The following is a 21,644-nucleotide window of genomic DNA, read 5'->3' as shown; positions in this document are numbered from 1 at the left end:
AACTTAACCTTACGCATCTGGACATTCTTTCCATCTTTGAACATAGAGATTTATGACATTCTTTTTAATGGATATGTAATACTTCATTGTATTGACATGTACTGTAATTTATTTACCCAGGCATACATTCTTCTCATTACATCTTCTTTGTTCTTACAAAAGAAAATGATTTAAGGAGGAATGTCTCTCTGTCCCAGTGAAATGTTAGCAAAATAGTACATTTAGTTTTGAGACCTAAGCTTTGGTATATATCTATTTCTCTATTGTATTGTATGTTCCCCTTTAATGGTTATGGTTTCATTCCTGTATATTTCAGGTCTTCGTATCAATGGAGAACTAATTACTGCCTACCCTCAGGTGGTGGTAGTGAGAGTACCAACCCCTTGGGTGCAAAGTGATAGTGACATCACTGTTTTGCGTCATCTAGAGAAGATGGGATGCAGGTTGATGAACCGACCTCAAGCCATCCTGAACTGTGTTAATAAGTTCTGGACGTTTCAAGAGTTGGCAGGTCATGGTGTTCCTCTGCCAGATACTTTCTCTTATGGTGAGTTAACGAATAAGAATTTATAGCCTAAATTTCAGAGCACCAATAAGTTTTGAAAGCCCTACTAAACTAATAGGGTTATGTGATATAAGGAAATTTGTGAACAAGGAAGAACTCTTAGAAGCGATTTTCGGTTTTAACAAACTGGGCAGGAGAATTATGAATCTGTGTATGTTATGAGTAGAATGGACTGACCAAACTTTCTGTAATGGGCCAAATAGTAAATATTTTGGGCTTTCCAGTCTATAAGTTCTGTTTTGTGACCCTCAGTAAAGCTGTTGTACTGTGAAACATGCTGTAGACAAAGCTTAAACAATGAGTCTGGCTGTTTTCTAGTAAAACTTAATTACAAAAAAGGGCTGTATGCCAAATCAGTCCTTAGTTTGGCAACCCCTGAGGTAAAAGAATCTGTCATCTCTATAATTTATGTGATTATCTTCATTACCATTTTCATGATAATGGTTCATAAATATTTTCATATTTTTAAAGAAAATTACACTATACTAGGTGTGCTTTATTTATTTATTTATTTATTTATGGCTGTGTTGGATCTTCATTTCTGTGCTAGGGCTTTCTCTAGTTGTGGCAAGCGGGGGCCACTCTTCATCGCGGTGCGCGGGCCTCTCACCATCGGGGCCTCTCACTATCGCGGCCTCTCTTGTTGCAGAGCACAGGCTCCAGACGCACAGGCTCAGTAATTGTGGCTCTCGGGCCCATTTGCTCCGCGGTATGTGGGATCTTCCCAGACCAGGGCTCAAACCCGTGTCTCCTGCATTGTCAGGCAGATTCTCAACCACTGCACCACCAGGGAAGCCCATTAGGTGTGCTTTAAACCAGTGCTTCTAAAATCATCTGTGGTAGAGGAGTATTTTTTTTTTTTTTTTAAGACCCATTTGCTGTGGATAAGTACACATAAAGTACCATAAAAATAGCAGAGCAATGCCAAATTGCTTTCTTGTGCTTACTCTTTTTGTATTTATTTGGACACATATCAATAGCAAAGAAGTCACAAACAGGCAGGGGTTACTGGACCACACTTGGAGTAGCGCTGCTATAAACAGTATTATGTTAATATATTTCCTGCCTTTCCAGTTTCTCTAGTTTGGAAAGAATCAGACTTGCTATAAATCAGTATACTTTTTCATAAAAATATTTCTTAAAATGTCCAGCAGAATGCTTGGAGAGTTAACGAGGCTTTAAAAAGAAATTCCTGTCCTGTTACAGTTTGAGAGTTCTCTCTTCCTGATGCTTTTGAGATATTATATAGCTTATTTCATCATTCTACAATTCTGATTTTAAGAGAATGGAAAGGAGAAAAGTATATTAACCAAATTAATGAATATTACCTGTGCTCTCATGTTTAAGGTTTAAAATTTGGAGACTAGGTCATCTTAATTTCTCTAAGCTGCAAATTTATGATATCACAGTTGTTTAATGAACCTTTTTTTGGTCTGATTATTCTGTCATCATGCTTATTTTTTACAACTACAATCCATTTTTGCTGTAGCTTTGCTTCTGTATCATTTGTTCCTAGGAATATAAACAGAAAGAACAAGACATAACCCATGGGTACTGAATAGCTCAGTGTAGAAAGAACTCTGATTTATAATAGAGATAAGAAATATTACTTTGTGTATTTGACGAGAGAGAGAACCATGCCTGCGTATGCAACATCTTTTCAACTTTGGATAAGTCTACCCAACTGCCTCACTCTTCTGTTTCTTAATCCAAATAGAATTCTATATACTAAAGTAGATCTTGGCTTCTATTGTTTGCGTGGTAGAGAAATAAGGGCTAAAAATATGAAAAATGTTATAGAATCAGGAAACTTTGTTTTAATTTCTTTGAGTTGTATATTAGAATATTTATAGTTTAAGATCGTTTTTATCCATTTTAAAAGGAGTGGTTGTTTAACTGAAGACAAAATTTAGCCATCAGGTTCTTACCTTATACCTCCCTTGTCTTGCTGACTTTAGTATAGATAAAATTTATCACAAAACACCTCTGTTGCTGTTCTTAAATTTCTTTTTTGCTCAAACCAGGTGGTCATGAAAATTTTGCTAAAATGATTGATGAAGCAGAAGTACTGGAGTTCCCAATGGTAGTGAAGAACACGCGGGGTCATAGAGGTGTGTATGAGTTGTTGCTACCACACATAATACTGAAATTACTCTTGAAAATTAATAAGTGGTTATACAAAACAGATTTTTTAAAGCTTAAATTAGATCTACCTTGTATTTGCTCATGGTTATTGACTAGACAGTAGTCTTGTCAATTGAAGTTTATAGGTTTTGAAACAGAGCTTCTGAAGAATTACTGTAGGGAAATTGCTAGGTGCATGGTACCTCAGACTTACAGAAGGCTTTTGTGAGTTGTTCCGCTAGGCTGGAACAACAACTCACATTTCTGTTTGTTTAGTGGTTATCCTAGAGATTTTTTTTTTTTTTTTTTTTTTTTAATTCAAGACCCATTTATTCTCTAGTTCTGCCCACATGGAGACACCCTCCTTGAAAAGGGGTTGAATCCTTCTGTTCACTTTAACACGCTGTGCTGAAAACATGTCTTCCGAGGTTTCAACTATGAGATCCACATTCTTAAAGCACTAATTCTTTTTTTTTTATTTATTTATTTATTTATTTATTTATTTTTGGGTGTGTTGGGTCTGTTTCTGTGCGAGGGCTTTCTCTAGTTGCGGCAAGCGGGGGCCACTCTTCATCGCGGTGCGCGGGCCTCTCACTGTCGCGGCCTCTCTTGTTGCGGAGCACAGGCTCCAGACGCGCAGGCTCAGTATTTGTGGCTCACGGGCCTAGTTGCTCCGCGGCATGTGGGATCTTCCCAGACCAGGGCTCGAACCCGTGTCCCCTGCATTGGCAGGCAGATTCTCAACCACTGTGCCACCAGGGAAGCCCAAAGCACTAATTCTTAAATCTCATATAGATTTCTCCCCTTGGATGGGGGGAGATGACCCAAACACAGAGAAGAACAGCTCAGGACTGTGGGCTTTGCTCGCCCAGAAGACCTTGCAGCTCCCCTGACCAGCCGGCTGGAGCCAGGATTAGGGCCCTGAGACGAGGGTCACCTGCTGGGCTGCCGCCCCCGCCCCTAACTCCTGTCCTCTTCACTAGGCTGGCTGTCACCTCTAGTTCCCCTGGAGTTTGGGGATTCCAGACGGTCTCTGCTCACACTTCTGTATCCCGCCTGCTGCCTCAGCACTGCTGATCCCCACCAGGGGGGAAAAGCACACAGAACTGCTTCTCAGCACACCAACGTTCCACACAAAATTTATTTGATAAGGCTGCAGGTTCTTTTTCATCACAGGACACTCCCAAGGCCATGACTTCCCCCGGCTCCCCACTGCCCTTGCCAGCAGACTGGATGTGCGTGGCCACCATGCTGAGTCGGGCACACCCCCCTGGCTCCACTCCGGCGCACTCTCCTGGAGAACTGAGGACGGTGCCCTGGGCTCATCAGCAGGATCTGTCCTGAAGCCAGTCCTAGAGTGACAAGAGCCACACCTGCAGGTCTCTTCCACTGACCCAGACGCACAGGACCGAGCTGGGCCCACGGACCTTGGTCTGGACTGTGTCGGCTGGTCATTCTTGCCTAACTTCACAGGCCAACAGCCGCTGTCCTTCCTTTCCTGCTCATCACTGCACCAGCGGGTCACTCCTACCTGCTACCGTCACACACCTGGCAACCTCGTGTTCCAGGGCCAGCCAAGAACTGAGACCCCAGCAGGCCCCTAGTTCCCAGCAGGCAAGCTCCCCATTAAACTACTGCTGCCTGGCCGTGTTCTCGAGGCTTCAGAGCCGGGAAAGTGCGGAGAGCATAGCAATCCTCGGCGCCCCCAGCCCCAGCCCCACGATGCTCCGCGGAGGCGCCGGAACCTTGCCGCACCCACCCCTGCCAACACAAGGGACCTCTGCGCCCGCCTGTCCCGCGGACCTGGGCGCACATCGACCACCGCGACCCATGATGGAGACGCGGGGGCGGGATTCGGCCGGTGGCAGGCGCTGGGGCGGGCGGGGACCCGGGCTCCGGCCCCGAGGCCGCGCGGACCCAGTAGGCCTCCCTCCCTGCCGCGCAGAAAAGCTATCCTAGAGATTTTAAGATGCATGCTTTAATGTAGGCTGAGTCTCAATATCTTTACCGTCCTTTTCAACAATGCAAGGATTCTAGATCACCAACTCCATCATCCCCATCCCAATTTATATAGTTTGAAGACAGTGTATAAAATATCTTAATAACTTCAGATTAAGTAACTGTTTCTTAAGGCATAAAATGATTCATAAATCCAAGTACTTCACAAGATTTAGTGCTTTGACAGAGATAGCTGGGTCAGGGTTCAGCTGGGACTTCTGACTGCACTGTTTCTACTTGGCTTCTCCAGTATGGCAGCCAAGAAGTCTCAGGGCTCCTGCAGTGAATGCTCCAGTGAACAAAGAATCTGTGTGACCTTTTACAATCTAGCCTCAGAAGCCAGATAGAATTGCCTATTCTGTATTTTTCTGAAGCAATTACGTTCCCTCCTGGATTCAAGGGATAAGATATAGATTCCGCCTCCTCTTGATGGGAAGAATGTCAAAGGATTTATAACCATGTTTTAAAAGCAGACACTTCTGTTGGCATAGAATTAGTAACATACTGCTCTTTTACTATATGCAAACATGGCATCTTAATATTGTGTAATATATAAAACATATGTTTTAACTCAGAAAAATGTTTTGTTGATAAGTGGGGCTAATATTATTGGCTAACCTGGAGGAATACAAATCTTAAGAACCCAAATATTTACTTTGTCTTTATATACATTTTACCATAACGCTGTTACTTTGGTTAAAAAGCAGTTGGTTCTGAAAAAGTAGATTGGGACACAAGAAATTGCAGGTAATGATATCAACTGCTCATAATTTGTTGACTTACATTTTTTATTCTTTTCGACCATTTTATTCTTTTCGATCACAGGCAAAGCAGTTTTCTTGGCTCGCGATAAGCACCATTTGGCTGATCTAAGCCATCTTATTCGCCATGAAGCTCCATACCTGTTTCAGAAGTATGTTAAAGAGTCTCATGGAAGGGATGTACGTGTCATTGTCGTGGGAGGCCGTGTGGTTGGCACCATGTTACGCTGTTCAACGGATGGGAGGATGCAAAGCAACTGCTCACTAGGTAAAAGCAATGCAAGTGTCTTTCTAGGATATAAAGTAATATTATTAAAGCTTGTTCAGTGAGTACTTGCATATAACTTAGATCTTTTTATTTAATATGTTGAAAACCATATCTTTCACATATAAATATGGTTAATAGATTTACCACGAATATAATAAATGTATAGAATTGTTTTTCTAGTAATGAAGTTGGATTTCTCTGAATCATAAATTTGCTTTCACCAAGGCTCAATTTGTACCCCAATTCGCACATGTGTGAGATGTCTAACAAATTCCCTCTTTGGTCATATTATTTCATTTAAGCTGTGTCTTAACCCATTTTACCCATTGGTCCAAAGAATGTTGCTGATTTTGATTTGCTTAAGTGTGTATCTTCTGAGATTTCTTACTGTTGAAGCGCCTCAGAGCATAGTCTGGGTTTTTTCTTCTTCTCTGTTTATTTTATGTTCTTAGTAATGTTATCTAGCTCATGGCTTTAGATGCTATCTATGTTATTGTTTTCAAATATATCTCTCCAGTTTAGGCTTTCTTCCTGAACTCCAGGCACATGTAAATCACTGCCTCTCAATATCTCCATGTAGATGTCTGTTAGACATTTTAGTCTTAACATGTCCAAAACTGAACTCCTCATCTAACTCCTCCTCCCAATATGTCCCATCCACAGCTTTCTCCTTATTGTTTTTTGGCAACTGTATCTTTCTAGTTTAGACCAAAATCCTTGGAGTCATTCTTGATCTCCTCTCTAGTCTAACACCTCATATCCAAACTCCTTGAAATCTCTACTCTCAAAATGCATCACCTCTTGTTCCCTCTCTCTTCCCATGAGAGGATTCGAACAGTTTTACTTCCCTTCCTACTCCTCCCTCTTGATTCATTCATTCACTGAACAAATATTTTTGAGTACCTCCTAAGTATCAAGTACTGTTATAGCAGTATTTTGTATATAGCAGTGAACAAAACAGACAAAAGTTTCTGCTTCCCTGGGCTTTGTATTCTAGTGTTTTACTGAAACCATTTAATAGTTTTAGTTCAAGTCTATAACAGAATTTCTTTTATTGTGTGTCTCTTCTGTTTCAAGAATCCTTATGTAGCACTTACTTTATCCATTCCCAGGCAGTCTTTATCTGTTTAGAGTTAATTATTCCTGTATTGCAAGAATCACACTACTCGTCACTGTTTACTCTCCATCTGCATCTTCCCGTATCTTGTGTTTTCTGTTCTTAGTCATTTGCTGTTATGTTAGTATCTTTTCTTGATTATTTACCCTGGATGGTGTATGTGAGTGATAGATACCTCATAGCTTTCTTTCTTTCTCAAAGGAGAATGATATATTGGCTGAGATAGGATTCTTAAATTGTGTGAGTCTTGCTTCTGTTCTAGTGCTTTACAGTTTACACTTTTGCAATTGAATGTCCAAATCTACTCTGATTTTGGGAGGGGGGGTAGGTAATTTATATTCTTTGTAAGTTTGTTTTTTGTTTTGTTTTGTTCTCTTATTTTTGGTTGTTTTGTTTTATTTGAAATGCTCAACAGTTTTTTCAGGATATTTTTAGATATGTGTCTCTTCTCAGTCAGTCCAACCTGGATTTTAGTAAGCTGTTTCTATCAGATTCAGTTTTTCTAAGCTTCAGGAAAATTTCTTCTCTCCTTCTGGGGGTTAGGGTTTTTCTGATTCAGTTATCCAAATTTTTTATTCTTCTTTTGTGACTTCACCTCAGGTTTTTTGTATGTGCTTCAAAATATTTCTTACAGTAGAGTTTCCAAGTTATAAGTTAGACTCACAAAAGCAACTCTCCTTCAGTTCCTCTGTTGTAACTTTTAAGTTGGGTAATCATGTTTTTGTTTTAGTTCAGAGAGTCTTTTTGTGCTAAACTTGAATTTTGTGCTCTTATTTCTTTCATTCAAGTCATAGAGAGCTTGTTATTTGTTCTTGTTATTGTCACATCACATCAGAGCTCTGCTCTGGTTATTTGGAGCATTCCAGATGGCCTCAGTACTATGGATGCTGAGAAGCAGTGTCATTTAATTCATTGGCTAGTGTGCCAGTCCCCTCCTTCCTGCACTCCCCTCCCCTACTCTTCCAGCCACAGTGGTAAGGGGGACTCTGGTCATATGTGCATTTACCTTTGGTCTCTTTGGGTCAGGCATACTTACATAGTACTGATGTCAGCTATCCTCCTGTTGAGCTCCTTAAGCCAAGGTTTTGTCAAAATTCTTTTGCTTTCTAGTCCTTATCTAGTCCTTTCTAGTCTTGAAGCGTGTCTCCAACTAGTTCTAATTCTTTTCTCTCAGATACCAGCAAAGACTTCATGTACACCCTTCCAGCTACCTGAAACCCCAGAATGCTTTTGGCTTAGGAATGGCAGAGGTTAGAATTGGGACTGTGGAGGAAGAGAAGCATGTTCCTAGATTCTGTCCTCTCTCCCTGTTATGCATCTCTGTTTTGTTTTTTTTTTTTCACACACACACACTGTATTTTATTTTTACAAGAGATAAATAGCCTGACACCAAGCATTGTACATGGATGACCACAACAAAAGCAACAATGATTGCAATTACCAAACACGAAACACACTCATACTATGTCATAATATTGACATTCAGTCCAGTAATCCTCCACTGTAACAGCTCCTTTACTTTGCAGTGAAAATTGATTTGTATATTCTTTGCCTCTGAGTCCTTGTGGGATTTTTTTTTTTTTTAAATTCAAACAGAAAGTCACAAAAATTATACTCATCCTCATCAGTTCACTCAGTCCCATGTAATTAATTTTTTTTTTCATCTTGGTCTTTTGTTAGCACTTTTATGAGTTCATCAGTTTTTCATTAGAGTTCTGAAAATGCTTATTCATTCAGTTCAGCAGTACAGTCAGTTACCAGAAACCTGTACTTGTCAGAGTCTTTTCCATGAATTTCTTGAAGATGAAACCCTTTTATAGGAACATATTTGCAAAAGCATCAGAGTACGCCCAGAACTGTCTGTAAATGACAAAAGACTTAAAAATGTCCACGGTTAAAGATTTGATGAAAGTTCATAATAATGCAGTTGACAAGAAAATTAGTTATTTCTGAGATATACGTTTTAAAGTAATAACTAGGATTATGACTTATAACATTCAAGTGGGATTTATCCCAGGGATGCAAGGATTCTTCAATATACGCAAATCAATCAATGTGATACACCATATTAACAAATTGAAGAATAAAAACCATATGATCATCTCAATAGATGCAGAAAAAGCTTTTGACAAAATTCAACACCCATTTATGATAAAAACTCTCTGGAAAGTGGGCATAGAGGGAACCTACCTCAACATAATAAAGGCCATATTCGACAAACCCACAGCAAACATCATTCTCAACGGTGAAAAACTGAAAGCATTTCCTCCAAGATCAGGAGCGAGACAAGGATGTCCACTCTCACCACTGTTATTCAACATAGTTCTGGAAGTTCTAGCCACAGCAATCAGAGAAGAAAAAGAAATAAAAGGAATACAAATTGGAAAAGAAGAAGTAAAACTGTCACTGTTTGCAGATGACATGATACTATACATAGAGAATCCTAAAACTGCCACCAGAAAACTGCTAGAGCTAATTAATGAATATGGTAAAGTTGCAGGATACAAAATTAATGCACAGAAATCTCTTGCATTCCTATACACTAATGATGCATCTCTGTTTTTACAAATCAAAATCTGAAACTGATAAAAACCAATAACAACATTAAGTGGTTTGTTTAACTGTATTTATGCAAAAGTTCCATGTTATTGCAAGTAAGATAGGCTTCAGTGAAAGTTTAATGTCTTCAGAAAAAAATGGCTTATGGAAAAAGTACTAAGTCATGAATTTGTCGAGAGACTGGGTTGGAAGGGGATTCCCTAATGAAAGAATCTTAGACTTCAGAGTCCCAATTTTACACTAGAATAGCACTTTTGCTGTTCGACTGATTTAGAAGAGAGGTTTAGCCTTAGAGGCTAACTTTAAGGTCAGCTTTAGTTTTACTCCAAAATTTTATCATTTTGGTAACTTCTTATTTCTCTTTTGCCAGGTGGTGTCGGGATGATGTGCTCATTGAGTGAACAAGGGAAACAGCTAGCTATCCAGGTGTCTAATATCCTGGGAATGGATGTGTGTGGCATTGACCTGTTGATGAAAGACGACGGCTCCTTCTGTGTCTGCGAGGCCAATGCAAATGTAGGTTTCATAGCCTTTGATAAGGCTTGTAATCTAGATGTAGCTGGTATCATAGCGGACTATGCCGCCTCCCTTCTGCCCTCTGGCCGGCTCACCCGGCGTATGTCCCTGCTCTCCGTGGTGTCCACAGCCAGTGAGACTAGTGAGCCGGAGCTGGGTCCCCCAGCCAACACTGCTGTCGACAACATGAGCGCAAGTTCCAGCTCTGTTGACAGCGACCCTGAAACCACGGAGCGAGAGCTGCTCACCAAGCTCCCGGGGGGCCTATTCAACATGAACCAACTGCTAGCCAATGAAATCAAACTCCTGGTGGAGTGATTCCACCAGTAAATAATTAACCAACAAAACCCTTGTAAAACTTTCTTTTTCTTCTTTCCTTTTTTTCTTTCTTTTTTCTTTTTCTTTTTCTTTTTTTTTTTTTTTTTTAACCAACTTGCAATGCTGTTCATGGAAAATGCTCAGAAAGATGAGAGAAAATTGAGTAGGATTAGTTAGGAGGGAAGAAGGGGGAGATAGACGAGACCTTTGCTACTAAGATGTTACTGACTTTGATTTACAAATCCTACCGATAGAGAGGCAGAAGAGGTGAGATACAGAAAAATGTCAGGCTCTCATAATTTTACATTACTCAGAAATGTGTAGGCTCTCAGGCCATGAAGAACATAATATTTTCATGGTCTCTTGCTTTTGTTTTTGTACAGTTGGTACAAATTTCAGAATAGTGTAACTTAACATTGTGTTGTAATCCGTGAGGAAGACATCTACCTAAATTATAATTTTTTTATACAAATCTGAAAATTCAGCCTATACACTATTATCTAGGAGCTTTATGTTCATAGTTATGAAATCTTGAGGAGCTCTTTTATTGACTTTTTCCCCCTTAATTTGGGTGGGAGGGCAACGTGAATGTGACCCAATAAAGATTTTTTTTAATGATAAAGTTGGCATGTTTGCATGATAAAAGGGAAATGAACAGTATTGCAATGTCTGGCACACAAAATAACATTTACTCCATTGTAGATAAAATTGCACTAGTAAAAAATATGTGCATTGACTTGTATTTGTTAGTGTTTTAGCCTTTTTTGAAAGATATATGCTCTGTTAATGTTGCATTTTTTTTTTTTAAATACATGCTAGTCTTAACATTCCCTGATCTATGCCTGCATCTTTAACAATGGCCAAAGTGAAGAAAATGCTACCTTTTTTGTTAACAAGACACTGACTTGAAACATGTGCATTTAAAGCCTTTTATTTTTTTCCTTTTTTCTTTTGGTGGTTGGGCATTTAAAGAATAAGGACAAGGAAAAATATTTTTGGGGGGCAAATCAAGGGTCTGTAAGTTCCTAAGTATAAAGTTGAAGTGATTTCTAATACCAGCATTATATATCTGCATTTTTCACATTTTAGGAGGGTGTGTGTGTGCGCGTGCACGTGTGTGCACGCGTGTGCACGCTTGCATGTTTATGTGCTTTGCTTTTTGTTTACACCAACCAATCAAAAAGGAAAGATTCTAGAAAATGGAGCATGATGGGAAACAGTTTTTTACTTTAAAAAAAAACAAACAACTGAGTCGTTTTCATAACTATAATCTACTGGTAGAGGTACTCACCTAAAGACATGAGGAGAATAGCTGCTTCTTAGGCTTTTGTGTATATGTATGTTGTTTGCTTTTTTTCTTTGGTTCTAGACTGTTCAGTGTATGATTTATTCCAGGCTACATGCTTTTCCTCTGCTTCTTCTTGCTGTGCTTTTTCTCCTATTACACATAGGTTTTGGGTTGGGGTGGACTGACCATTTTTGTTTGGGGACTTATTTAGCAGTATTGAGTCTCTTATAGCCCTACTCTGAAGCCTTCAATATTCTACTCTTTATATTACTTTATTTCTGAATTTATAAAAGCCCCCAAACTGCATATAATATGAGCCTTTAAACATGGGTAAAACTATCCCAGTGAATGGTTTGGAAGGTGTGTTAAGAAATAGAGATGCACCAGAGCTCAACGTAATTTTTTTAAGCAGCAAGTTCCATCTCCCTACAATCCTCTGAAGCTTTTTACCCGAGTCCTTTCTTGCCTCTCCAGTGCTTTTTTCCTTCAGATGGACATTAAACATAATTTCTTGGACACTACTAGAGAGACTTCGAGGCAATAAGATCAGTATTAACCAGCTCTAACAGAGGTTTGATCATGCTTACTTGTACAGTTTTTCCCCCATTTTAAAAAAGGAATGTAATAAAACTTGTTTTTTCCATAGAATTAAATAATATTAAAATGGAGTGAAAGGTTGATTGTTGACAAATAGAATAGTACCTCTGATCTGTGCAGTGTCTCATTTCACCTTAGAAAAAGATACATAAGAGGACTTTCTAATTTATTTTAGGATATTCTCATCTCATCTAAAAGAATTTGACTTGTACAGGATTATTGTGCGACATATTGTGGAATACATAAGTACCTCTGGCTCACTTGGTACTTCTTTTACTAAATGACCATACTTTGGAAGATGCACACTATTCGGGATAGAGAAATAAACAAGGGAAAAGGAATCGCTTAATTAAATCATCATTCATATGTGTGTAGAGACCATCTGGTTGCCACATAGATTATGATACATATACTTTGAATAGTTACGTATCACATGTATATAGATTAGTGAATTTTAAAACACGAATAGAACACCCTGTCTATTTGATGAAAAACTCAAGGTTTCTGTTGGGTGGGATAAGGCACCAGGAAAAATGTAGGTAGCCTTTTAAAAAAATTATCAAATTAACCAAGTACATTAGAAGAAATATCTTGAGATTATTTCACTGTAGTTTTACTCACTATCCATCTTTTGTGCATTCACACTATGTTAAAACATAGCCTTACCAATCTATTTCTGGATCGTACACTGAATGGACAGGAATGGACATCTTAGAGTTTAAAAACATGAATATCCTCTTGAATTCCTTCAAAAAGTAAGGTAAAGAATATGAGCAAACCATACTGGAAGAACCCAAATAAAACAGCCCAGATATTTAAGTGAAAGTTAAATATATTTTCATATTGTTGAGTAACTTTCTTAAAATCTTTATTGCTATTATGAGAGGTAAAAATGTGTATTTATCAAATATGTGTAGTTGTTATTTTATCATGCAAAAATCTGAATTATTGTAAAACTATTGCACATTGTTAAAATTGTAATTCTGAATTGTATTTAAAAGTAATTCTTCCTGATATTGTTTTTATGTCACCCATGATGAAAAGCGGACTATGTATTTACATAAACACACAAATATGAACTATTCCATTTAAAATTTTTAATAGTTATTTTCTTTTGATTGGTCATTTCTGTTGGCTTTAACTCCACTGAACTTTGAAATATTTCTGTATATGCTATCAAATAAGAAAATACCCTGGAACATTAGAAAAATCCATCAAGAGACTTGCTTTCATCAAGTGCTTTATCAGACTTTTGAAAAGGTATCGAAGGCGTTGAAAGAAGTAATTGACTTTCAAGATCATCTCTTCTTTTTCTCAAGAAGAAAACAAAGGAAAAAGAAATTCTCTTCATTCAGTGAGTCCCCAGTTTGGGGTCTGGGGTGCTTAGAGACATTGTGAAATCAAATCTTGTGTTACATTTTTCTCCTGGCTCACTCTTTTTGAGAAGGTTTATGGGCTATATGGCTGGTGAGACACGATCCCTTCCTAAGAAAATGTAGGTGCTCAGACAGGTAACCTCTGCTGCTACTGTTTTTATTTGTTTGTTTGTTTGTTTAATTTCTTTTATAATTTGTTTTTGTTGTACTAGGATATTTTTAAACGTAATATATTGCAGGATTTATAACCAGGTTCACTGCTTTCTTTCTTTTTTTTTTCTTAAACAAAACAAAACAAAATTTCATTTAAGATACATTTAGGCGCCTTTGAAGCTTGGATTTTGGAATGTTTCAGTAGTGGACAGAAATCTGCTGTTGGAATCTTCTAGTCTTCCAGGTTTAATTTGAAATGTTTTTAGTTTTGTTTTGGATTTTTGTGTGGTATTTTGTTTCCTTTATACCAATGCCCTTTTGCCATGCTGTTTTGGGGTGGCTGCCTAACTCTAGTGAAAATTCTTTCTATATTAACGAAAATGTGGTGTTTTAAATTCCTTAATGTTTTGCATTTTTAAAATTGTTTTTAAAGAAATATTCTAACTGCTTGCACTATTACTGTTCTTTGCCAGCCTTTTCAGGAGCCAAAAAAACAAAAACAAACAAACAAAAAAATACCCAGAGAAAAAACTTTCCTTCTTCCCCCTTCCTGATGATGAGTGAGAAGTATTGAGAACTTTCGGGGTCAGTGCCCTTCTAAACTCCCCTTCCCCCAATAATGCAGCTGTAGAATGAATGGTAAATGCAGCGGTTTGGATTCAGGCACAGCCCCAGGCTGCTGGCAGGTAATTTGATTCTTTCTCCTTTTTTTCATCACAAGGCTAACTTTACTTTCTTTTAAAAATTTCCTTTCTTTTATGTACTTTGAAGGCACCAATGGGTTTGTAATAACTTTGATTTCAAAAAACAATGTATAAACATATCTAGCAAATAATTTGGTTATAGAAAAAGTTTTGGGGGTAAAGTTTGAATTGGTTGTGATGAACCCAGGACTTTCTTTGGGGATTTGTTTTAGCCATTTAGATATCTCCATTCCTTGCATATATGTCTATAATTATTTCAGAGTGTGACTTTTTTAGCTTTGTTTTTGTTTTGGGTTTGTATGTTTCTTCCATTGTGCTACTCTGGCTTAAGCTTTTTCAGGGGTTGGTGTTCCGAATACACAGTGAGCTCACAGTATAAAGACATCAATTAGGAGTTGACAGGTATGGAAAACTAGAGTTTTGAAAAGGTAAAATTAGGTTCTAGGTTATATATATATGGTAAAAACTCAACATAGCCTTCAGTTGACCTTAGTAGTGCTTCTCTTTCTGTGACTTCATTATAAAAGTGAAAGGTAATGAGACAAAAGATAACAGCATTTCAGTTATTTCAGGAGCAGCGTGATTTCAGAATTAATGATTTTAGCATTTCTGATACACTAATTCTAACAGAGAGATGTCAGCCGTTTGAGATTATCATTAAATAATGGTTTAAATATTCAAAAATTATAGGTTTGAACAGATTGGAGGGCATTTCTGAAGCACAAGATCTTGAAGCAGATTAATCAAGCCCATAAAACAAAGTTAATGGCAGGAACAGGAATACAGCTTACCCATTTTAGTAGCCTTCCTGTTAGTTAATATTACTATCCCTTCCTGTCTACCCCAGTCCCCTCCTTTTTCCTGTCCTTCCCAAAGTTCTAGCTCTAATATGAGTTATTATCATTATGGGAGATAATCCTCTTTCTGATAGGTAGAATTTTAGTGTCAGTAGTCAGGACCTTTTCAAGATATATTTCTCTTTGTATGTCCTATCCAAGGAGGCTGTAAGTCTAGTAACTCACTAGTTAGAGAATAGGAAATCCTGGCTTGTACTGCTGTTTCTACAGCTGAGGCATAAAATAAGTCATAAACTTGTTTTGTGCTTCAGTTCACTCATATGAGGTAGGGACAGTCATTCCCCTAAGCATCTTAAGATAAAAATATTTGTCTTGAACTGAGATTTACCAACAAAGGAATCCTGGCTGCACTCCTGCAGTAATTTATGACGTATGGAAGGATCTTGTTCTCTTGCTGATGAGAATGGCTAGCATTAGCATGTGTGCACTCTGTGATTGCATGGGATGTGGAGGATTTTTGCACCTCCATTCCACTGCCCCCCCCCCAAGATCACTGCCATGTTAAAAATGATCTTGCTTTCAGATTTCACCATATTCAAACTATATTAGATGGTCCTTATATAGCATATATACCTGGCTGCTACTGTGGGGTTTGGGAACATGAGGGGTGGGGTGAATTGTTGTTGTTTTAGGTTTCAGTCAGACAGCCATCCCTGTGCCCCAGTTCCCAGAAGCACAGCAGGCCTCTAGGAGCATCCGTGGGAACGGCGCAGTCCTGACATCACCAACTCTCCTGCTCAGGCTCATCCCATATACAGAGGTCAAAGGGTGGGGCTTGAGATGGGGGAAGGAATGAGAAAGTAGAAACAATGTCACAGCCGTGCCACTGTTGACTAGCCTTTGGTGCTTATATGTCAGTGTTTGTTTTATTTTTTAAGTTCACAAAATAAGTTTTTATTTTGGGGTAAAGGTAGTGGGAGGGTGGAACAAAAGCCATTATTACTAGTTCATCATTATCACTAGCTCATTCTTGCATATTGTTCTTTAGTAGCGAATAAAGAACAAATTTGAAACCTAGACCTCAATAATAAAGAGACTGGGAATAGAAATGAATCTCAGGATATAAAAAGACAAAACATTTATGTGGTATTAATTTCCAGTTGTACACCCGCTTTTACCTTTGTCACTCTCCCTTTTTTGCCCTAATTCTTTTATGTATGTATACAGTTTGAGGAAATGTGCATTTGTGGTCAGTCCTTTTAAAAGGACCTAATGAAATTACTACTCTTTTGCAAAAAATATACCCATTGCTTATATGGGCATACAAATGCTACCCTATTTTAAATGTAGGTGGCGTATGTGTTCGTGTTTTAATGTATTCAGAGCCATTGGGCAATAAGCAGTCCAGAACATGAAAACTCAAGCAGGTAAAGCGCCTAACACCCTTAGTTTCTAGAATTACTTTTAAAAACTCCTTTATTGCTGCATCTTCCACAAGTCTTTTGGTATTCTCTGAACTTAAAATTTGGAGGAGTTGACTACCTAGTTAAAATTTTAAGTTATGCATTTATTATTTGTAGGGACAGTTGAAGAAGGAAAGTAACAGAAAAGGAATGGCTCCTTGAGATGGCAACTGCTGAGTGTCTAAATCTTTCCAGCTCCCCCTCCTCCAGCTTAGCATGAACATTGATCATACATGTTTTGATCTTCTGTGATTGGGATTTTTGTTGTTTTAACTTGGAGGGGAGGTTTCGGGGAAACAGGAACTTCATACACATGTGAAAATATGAAATGTTAAGGAATTTTTCTGTTCAATATGAATAGTAAGCAAGAACTTTTTCTATATACTCTTCTGCTGCAGCAGAGAAATAAACTGGTAGGTGGCAGCAGAAGAAAGAATTCTTCAGATTGATGGCTACTGACAAAATCTGCATAGGAGAAGAGATAGAGCATGACATACCACGACAAGCAAAGGGGGCAAAAATGGAAACAGGACTACGATCCCTGATCTTGACTCTTAAATGGTAAGTTAATTTCAAGAATGTGTTTTCAATATGATACCAGTGTCCCGTAAGTCACTGTGGTGTGTAATCATGAATGCCTGTAAATTCTTGACGTAGGATGAATTTGTCCTAACTGGGGTACTATCATTCTTTAATTTGGAAAAAAAAATTAGCAATATGTAAAATTAGGGATTTCCAGTATATTGATACATGTGAAACCTTTTTTTTCCCCCAGCATTATTGAGGTATAACTGACAGATAAACTTGTAAGATGATGATTTGATATACATTGTGAAAGGATTCCCCCCCATCGAGTTATTATCATATCCAATATGTAGACCTTAATGATGGCAAAAATTATGCTATCTCACAGTAAATGTGATTTTTTAAAAAAATCTGCAAGGTAAATGAAATATGCATTGTTAATCATTTTGTAAAAATGAAAGTGTCCCCTTTTTAGTGTGAGCACTGGGGGGATAGCTACAGAAGTATGTCACTTGACAATATTTTGTGGTAAAAATGATCTTTTCTTCTGGCTGTCTCTTTCCTTTCTACTCCCATTTCCTTGTCACTGTACCTGCCCATCAGTTCTGTTCTGCATATTCACCTTTCTGTCTTGCTTATCTGTCTCTGCCCTTCTTCTCTTACTCTTTCTTCAGTTGTGCTTCTGCTTTCCTGGTTTGGTATCTCTCTCTTAAGTCATTCAGTCCCTCTGGATTTTATTTTTCCAATGTTGTCATTTTTTGTCTCTGCCTGCCTATTTCTCTATGTGTGTGTGTGTGTGTCCCCATTTTCATTTGTGTTCTCTCTGGTAAATAGCTCTATTTCCTTTCCATCAACAGCTGCCTTCAGCATGTGCATCAGTACCAGTATTGTGATTTTCTACATTTTAGAATTTGATGAGGCTGAATAAAAGAAATGAAGTGATATTTTGAATTCCCTAGATTTAAAGACTGTAATTTTCCATTCTTTTAGTAAGTTGCAGACCCGTTTATTCACTTAACTGCTTGTTTTACTGTAGTATCTGTAGTAACAGATTGAACTACTGGCCTACAGAGGCCTACCATAGAAGTTTAGAATTTTTAAAGTGGAAAGCTTAGAGGTCGTATACTGTAATCTTGGATTTACTGGTAAAGAAACTAACGTTCAGAGAAGTTAGTAACTTAACCAAGATTACAGAGCCAGGACTACATCTGAAGTGTCGTAACTGCCAATATGGTGCTCTTTGCATTATGTGCTGTGCATTCTTCAAAATCTGCTGTAGTACTGAATAAGTGAAGTGCTCTGCAATGAGACCGCTGTGAGTTAGAAAGAAAGTTGTCACTGTTTGGGCTTGTGGTTAGGATACTAAGGCAAGCTGTGGGCAGCCATTTTAGGTGGTTTGTACGTAGAATTAATGAGTACATCATTTACAGGGTTTGAGAATAAAAAAGTGTCCCTTGTTAAGAGAAGATGCAAAGAGGTTCTTTGCAATTTCTGGTCAAGAGAGAAGAGAAGTGGATCTCTTAGATCTATTATACCACTAATCCTCTACCTCTCCTCTGGCCTACCTTTATTTCTATTCTGGATAATGAATCAATCTGCAACAAAGGTAAAACATTATATTCTGAATTTTTTTTTTCTGACAGATTTTTAGGTTAGCAACGGGAAGTAGACAGCTAAATGAACTTATTGTGCATACTTGGAATAAAGGATTTATAGTAACATGAAGCTAGAGTAACTGATATTATTGTTTAAATACATGGTGAATTCTGTTTCTTTTTCAAAAAATAGTATAAAAAGTCACCTTTTATTAAAAAATTGTTTAATGCTAAATACAGTTTTACATATATTAATATGGAACACAAGAATACATGCCTCAGTTAATATGGTTAGATTTCTAAACTTTTAAAAAGAGTTTTGTCACAAATTTTGGTTATTATATGGAGATGTCAGTGCTTTAGAACTGAAAGGAGAAGCTTGAAACTTAATCTGAACCAAAATTTATTGCTCATTATATAATTTATTGAAAATGTAGTCTTGAGCACTAGAGTAAGAGCATTTAAGTTTAATTTTGTTTGTTCAGGCATTTTGCTACAATAACTTTCTGTGATGTTTTAGAAAAAATGTTCTTACCTCAATTTTTTCCTCTTGGTGCTAAAATAAAACACAATTGTCTATATTATAGGGTTGTCAAGGAGTAATATTACTGACACATCTTTTATATGGTTGTATTTTTTAATATGAAATTCAGTGTCTAAAATTGGGTTGATTTTTGTAAAATATAAATTATCTCTATAGTACAATTTAAATCAATCACTAGGAAAATATGCTTACCTGGATGTCTAACTGAAATAAGTCTCACAAAACTCCAGTGATAAAGACCAAAGTTTTGGCTTTTGTGTTGGCAGCATCTTGAAAAAGTAGATAAAATAATGGACCTATAAATTGAACTGTTGATTCTAGAGAGAAGAAATTTCAGGAAATAAGAATAGTTTCTCCTGAAGAAGAGTCAAGTAAATCTGGGAAGTAAGGTTGCTCTTTTAAACCTGTTACAGGTTTAAGCTTTTAATTTTTAATGAATGATATACCTTAGTATACCTTTGTCAGCTGAGATCACCAAGATGAAATGTGGTAATTATAAAAAGGGTTATGATTCTTTTTGGCAATCTAGACAATTTATATTTTTTTATTGTCACATTAGTTAATTTTCTTATTTTCCTTTTCTTTTTTTCTCATCCTAATTATAAAGACTGTTTAAAACTGTGATTTAAGTGAGCTCTGTGTGTTTCCCCCCTAGGTTCTTTTGATCTCGCAGAATGGATGAAGACTATATGTTTTTTCAAATGGAGGATAGAAGTACACAGAACAAGGAAGCAATAGCTCTAACCTGTTTAATTCAGTGTGTTTTCTAAAATAAAAACACCAGAACTGGAAATGAAATAGCATGGAGTATGGTTTGTTCTTTTTTTTTTTTTTAATTTTTATTTATTTATATTTATTTATTTTTTGGCTGTGTTGGGTCTTCGTTTCTGTGTGAGGGCTTTCTCCAGTTGCGGCGAGCGGGGGCCACTCTTCATCACGGTGCACGGGCCTCTCACTGCCGCGGCCTCTCTTGTTGCGGAGCACAGGCTCTAGACGCACAGGCTCAGTAGTTGTGGCTCACGGGCTTAGTTGCTCCGCGGCATGTGGGATCGTCCCAGACCAGGGCTCTCAACCACTGCGCCACCAGGGAAGCCCTGGTTTGTTCTTTTGTCAGTTATTTCTGCTCACTCCATTTTGTATGGGTTCACTTCAGTCTGCATATCTAGACTTGATGTCTAGCTCCACACGTGTCATTCTCTTTTTTTTCTTCACTTTTTGAAAGATTAAACTCCTTGGTTCTTGACAGACTGATCTCTCTATAAAATATTCTGATATGATTACTCCTTTTGGCACAAAGATAGGCACTAAAATGTGTATTATGTGGATTTTCTCCTGCCCCTTTCATCTCAGTTTATCTGTCCATGCTGAATAATTATTGCTATGTTTTTATCTCTGAAGAAATGCAGGCTTTTTTCTGTTTCACTCTGACAAGGCTCTAGCACACACTTGTCATAGCATTGCTCACTATATTTTAATCTTGTGACTGGAGACCATGTCTGACCTACTTTATTTGAACTATAGGGGATCTAATAATATACATGTGTATTCAGAGGCAGCCCTAGTACTTTTGACAAGATAGGCTTTGTAAGCTTTGACAAAATGGGCTTTGTAAGCAGATACTGATACAAATTCAGATTTCATTACTTACTGTTTAAATGGTCTTTGGACAAGTCACCTTCTGCAAGCCATAAAGGAGTGTTTGTAAAAAAAAAAAATGGGAAGAATTGTACCTACTTTGCTAGTCTAATGTGTAAGTATTAGCTAAGCTATAATACGTGTATATTTCTTAGCACACAGTTGAGCATTTAATAAATACTGTCTTTTAATTCTGTAAATTTTGGTTATTGAAATCTTATTCGAGACCTACTGAATCTTTTTTCATCTTGGAAGTCTGTGAGGTTTTCTTTCTTGATTTTCGTTTTTTAAAAAGTTAATTTATTCATTTATTTTTAGTACGTTGGTTCTTTGTTGCTACGTGGGCTATCTAGTTGTGGTGAGCGGGGGCTACTCTTCATTGCGGTGCGTGGGCTTTTCATTGTGGTGACTTCTTGTTGTGGAGCACAGCCTCTAGGTGCACAGGCTTCAGTAGTTGTGGCACTCGGGCTCAGTAGTTGTGGCTCGCGGGCTCTAGAGAGTGGGCTCAGTAGTTGTGGCACGTGGACTCTAGAGCACAGGCTCAGTAGTTGTGGCACACGGGCTTAGTTGCTCTGCGGCATGTGGGATCTTCCCGGACCAGGGCTCAAACCCGGGTCCCCTGCATTGGCAGGTGGATTCTTAACCACTGCACCACCAGGGAAGTCCATGATTTCCTTTCAGTTTTCTTATTTAAGCTCCTTTTAAACTCTTTTGGTTGGATCATTTTGTGTGTGCGTGTGT

At 37.9% G+C, this 21,644-nt stretch overlaps 1 protein-coding gene across 5 annotated transcripts in view; it reads left to right on the top strand.

Moving 5' to 3' along the window:
* RIMKLB (ribosomal modification protein rimK like family member B) overlaps nt 1-20,066 on the top strand; it is a 55,794-nt gene extending 35,728 nt beyond the window's left edge. For 4 of the 5 annotated variants that reach the window (XR_014252425.1, XR_014252426.1, XR_014252427.1 and 1 more), the window contains exons 3-9: nt 317-547; nt 2,590-2,676; nt 5,513-5,716; nt 9,763-13,622; nt 14,114-14,326; nt 17,003-17,165; nt 19,924-20,066. Coding sequence is in view for 1 of the 5 variants with exons in the window: in XM_082420294.1 (XP_082276420.1) it covers nt 317-547; nt 2,590-2,676; nt 5,513-5,716; nt 9,763-10,226 (986 nt within the window). In the remaining 4 variants the exon portion in view is untranslated. Of the gene's footprint in view, nt 1-316; nt 548-2,589; nt 2,677-5,512; nt 5,717-9,762; nt 13,741-14,113; nt 14,327-17,002; nt 17,166-19,923 lie in introns of those variants that run through there. The other variant, XM_082420294.1, reaches the window with a different exon arrangement.
* The last annotated feature ends 1,578 nt before the right edge of the window (nt 20,067-21,644 follow it).

The sequence above is a fragment of the Balaenoptera physalus genome, assembly GCF_965194825.1.
Source record: "Balaenoptera physalus genome assembly, chromosome: 13".
Taxonomy (NCBI): Eukaryota; Metazoa; Chordata; class Mammalia; order Artiodactyla; family Balaenopteridae; genus Balaenoptera; species Balaenoptera physalus.
Note: the sequence above shows the minus strand (reverse complement) of the source record. Positions and strands in the feature narration are given on the sequence as shown.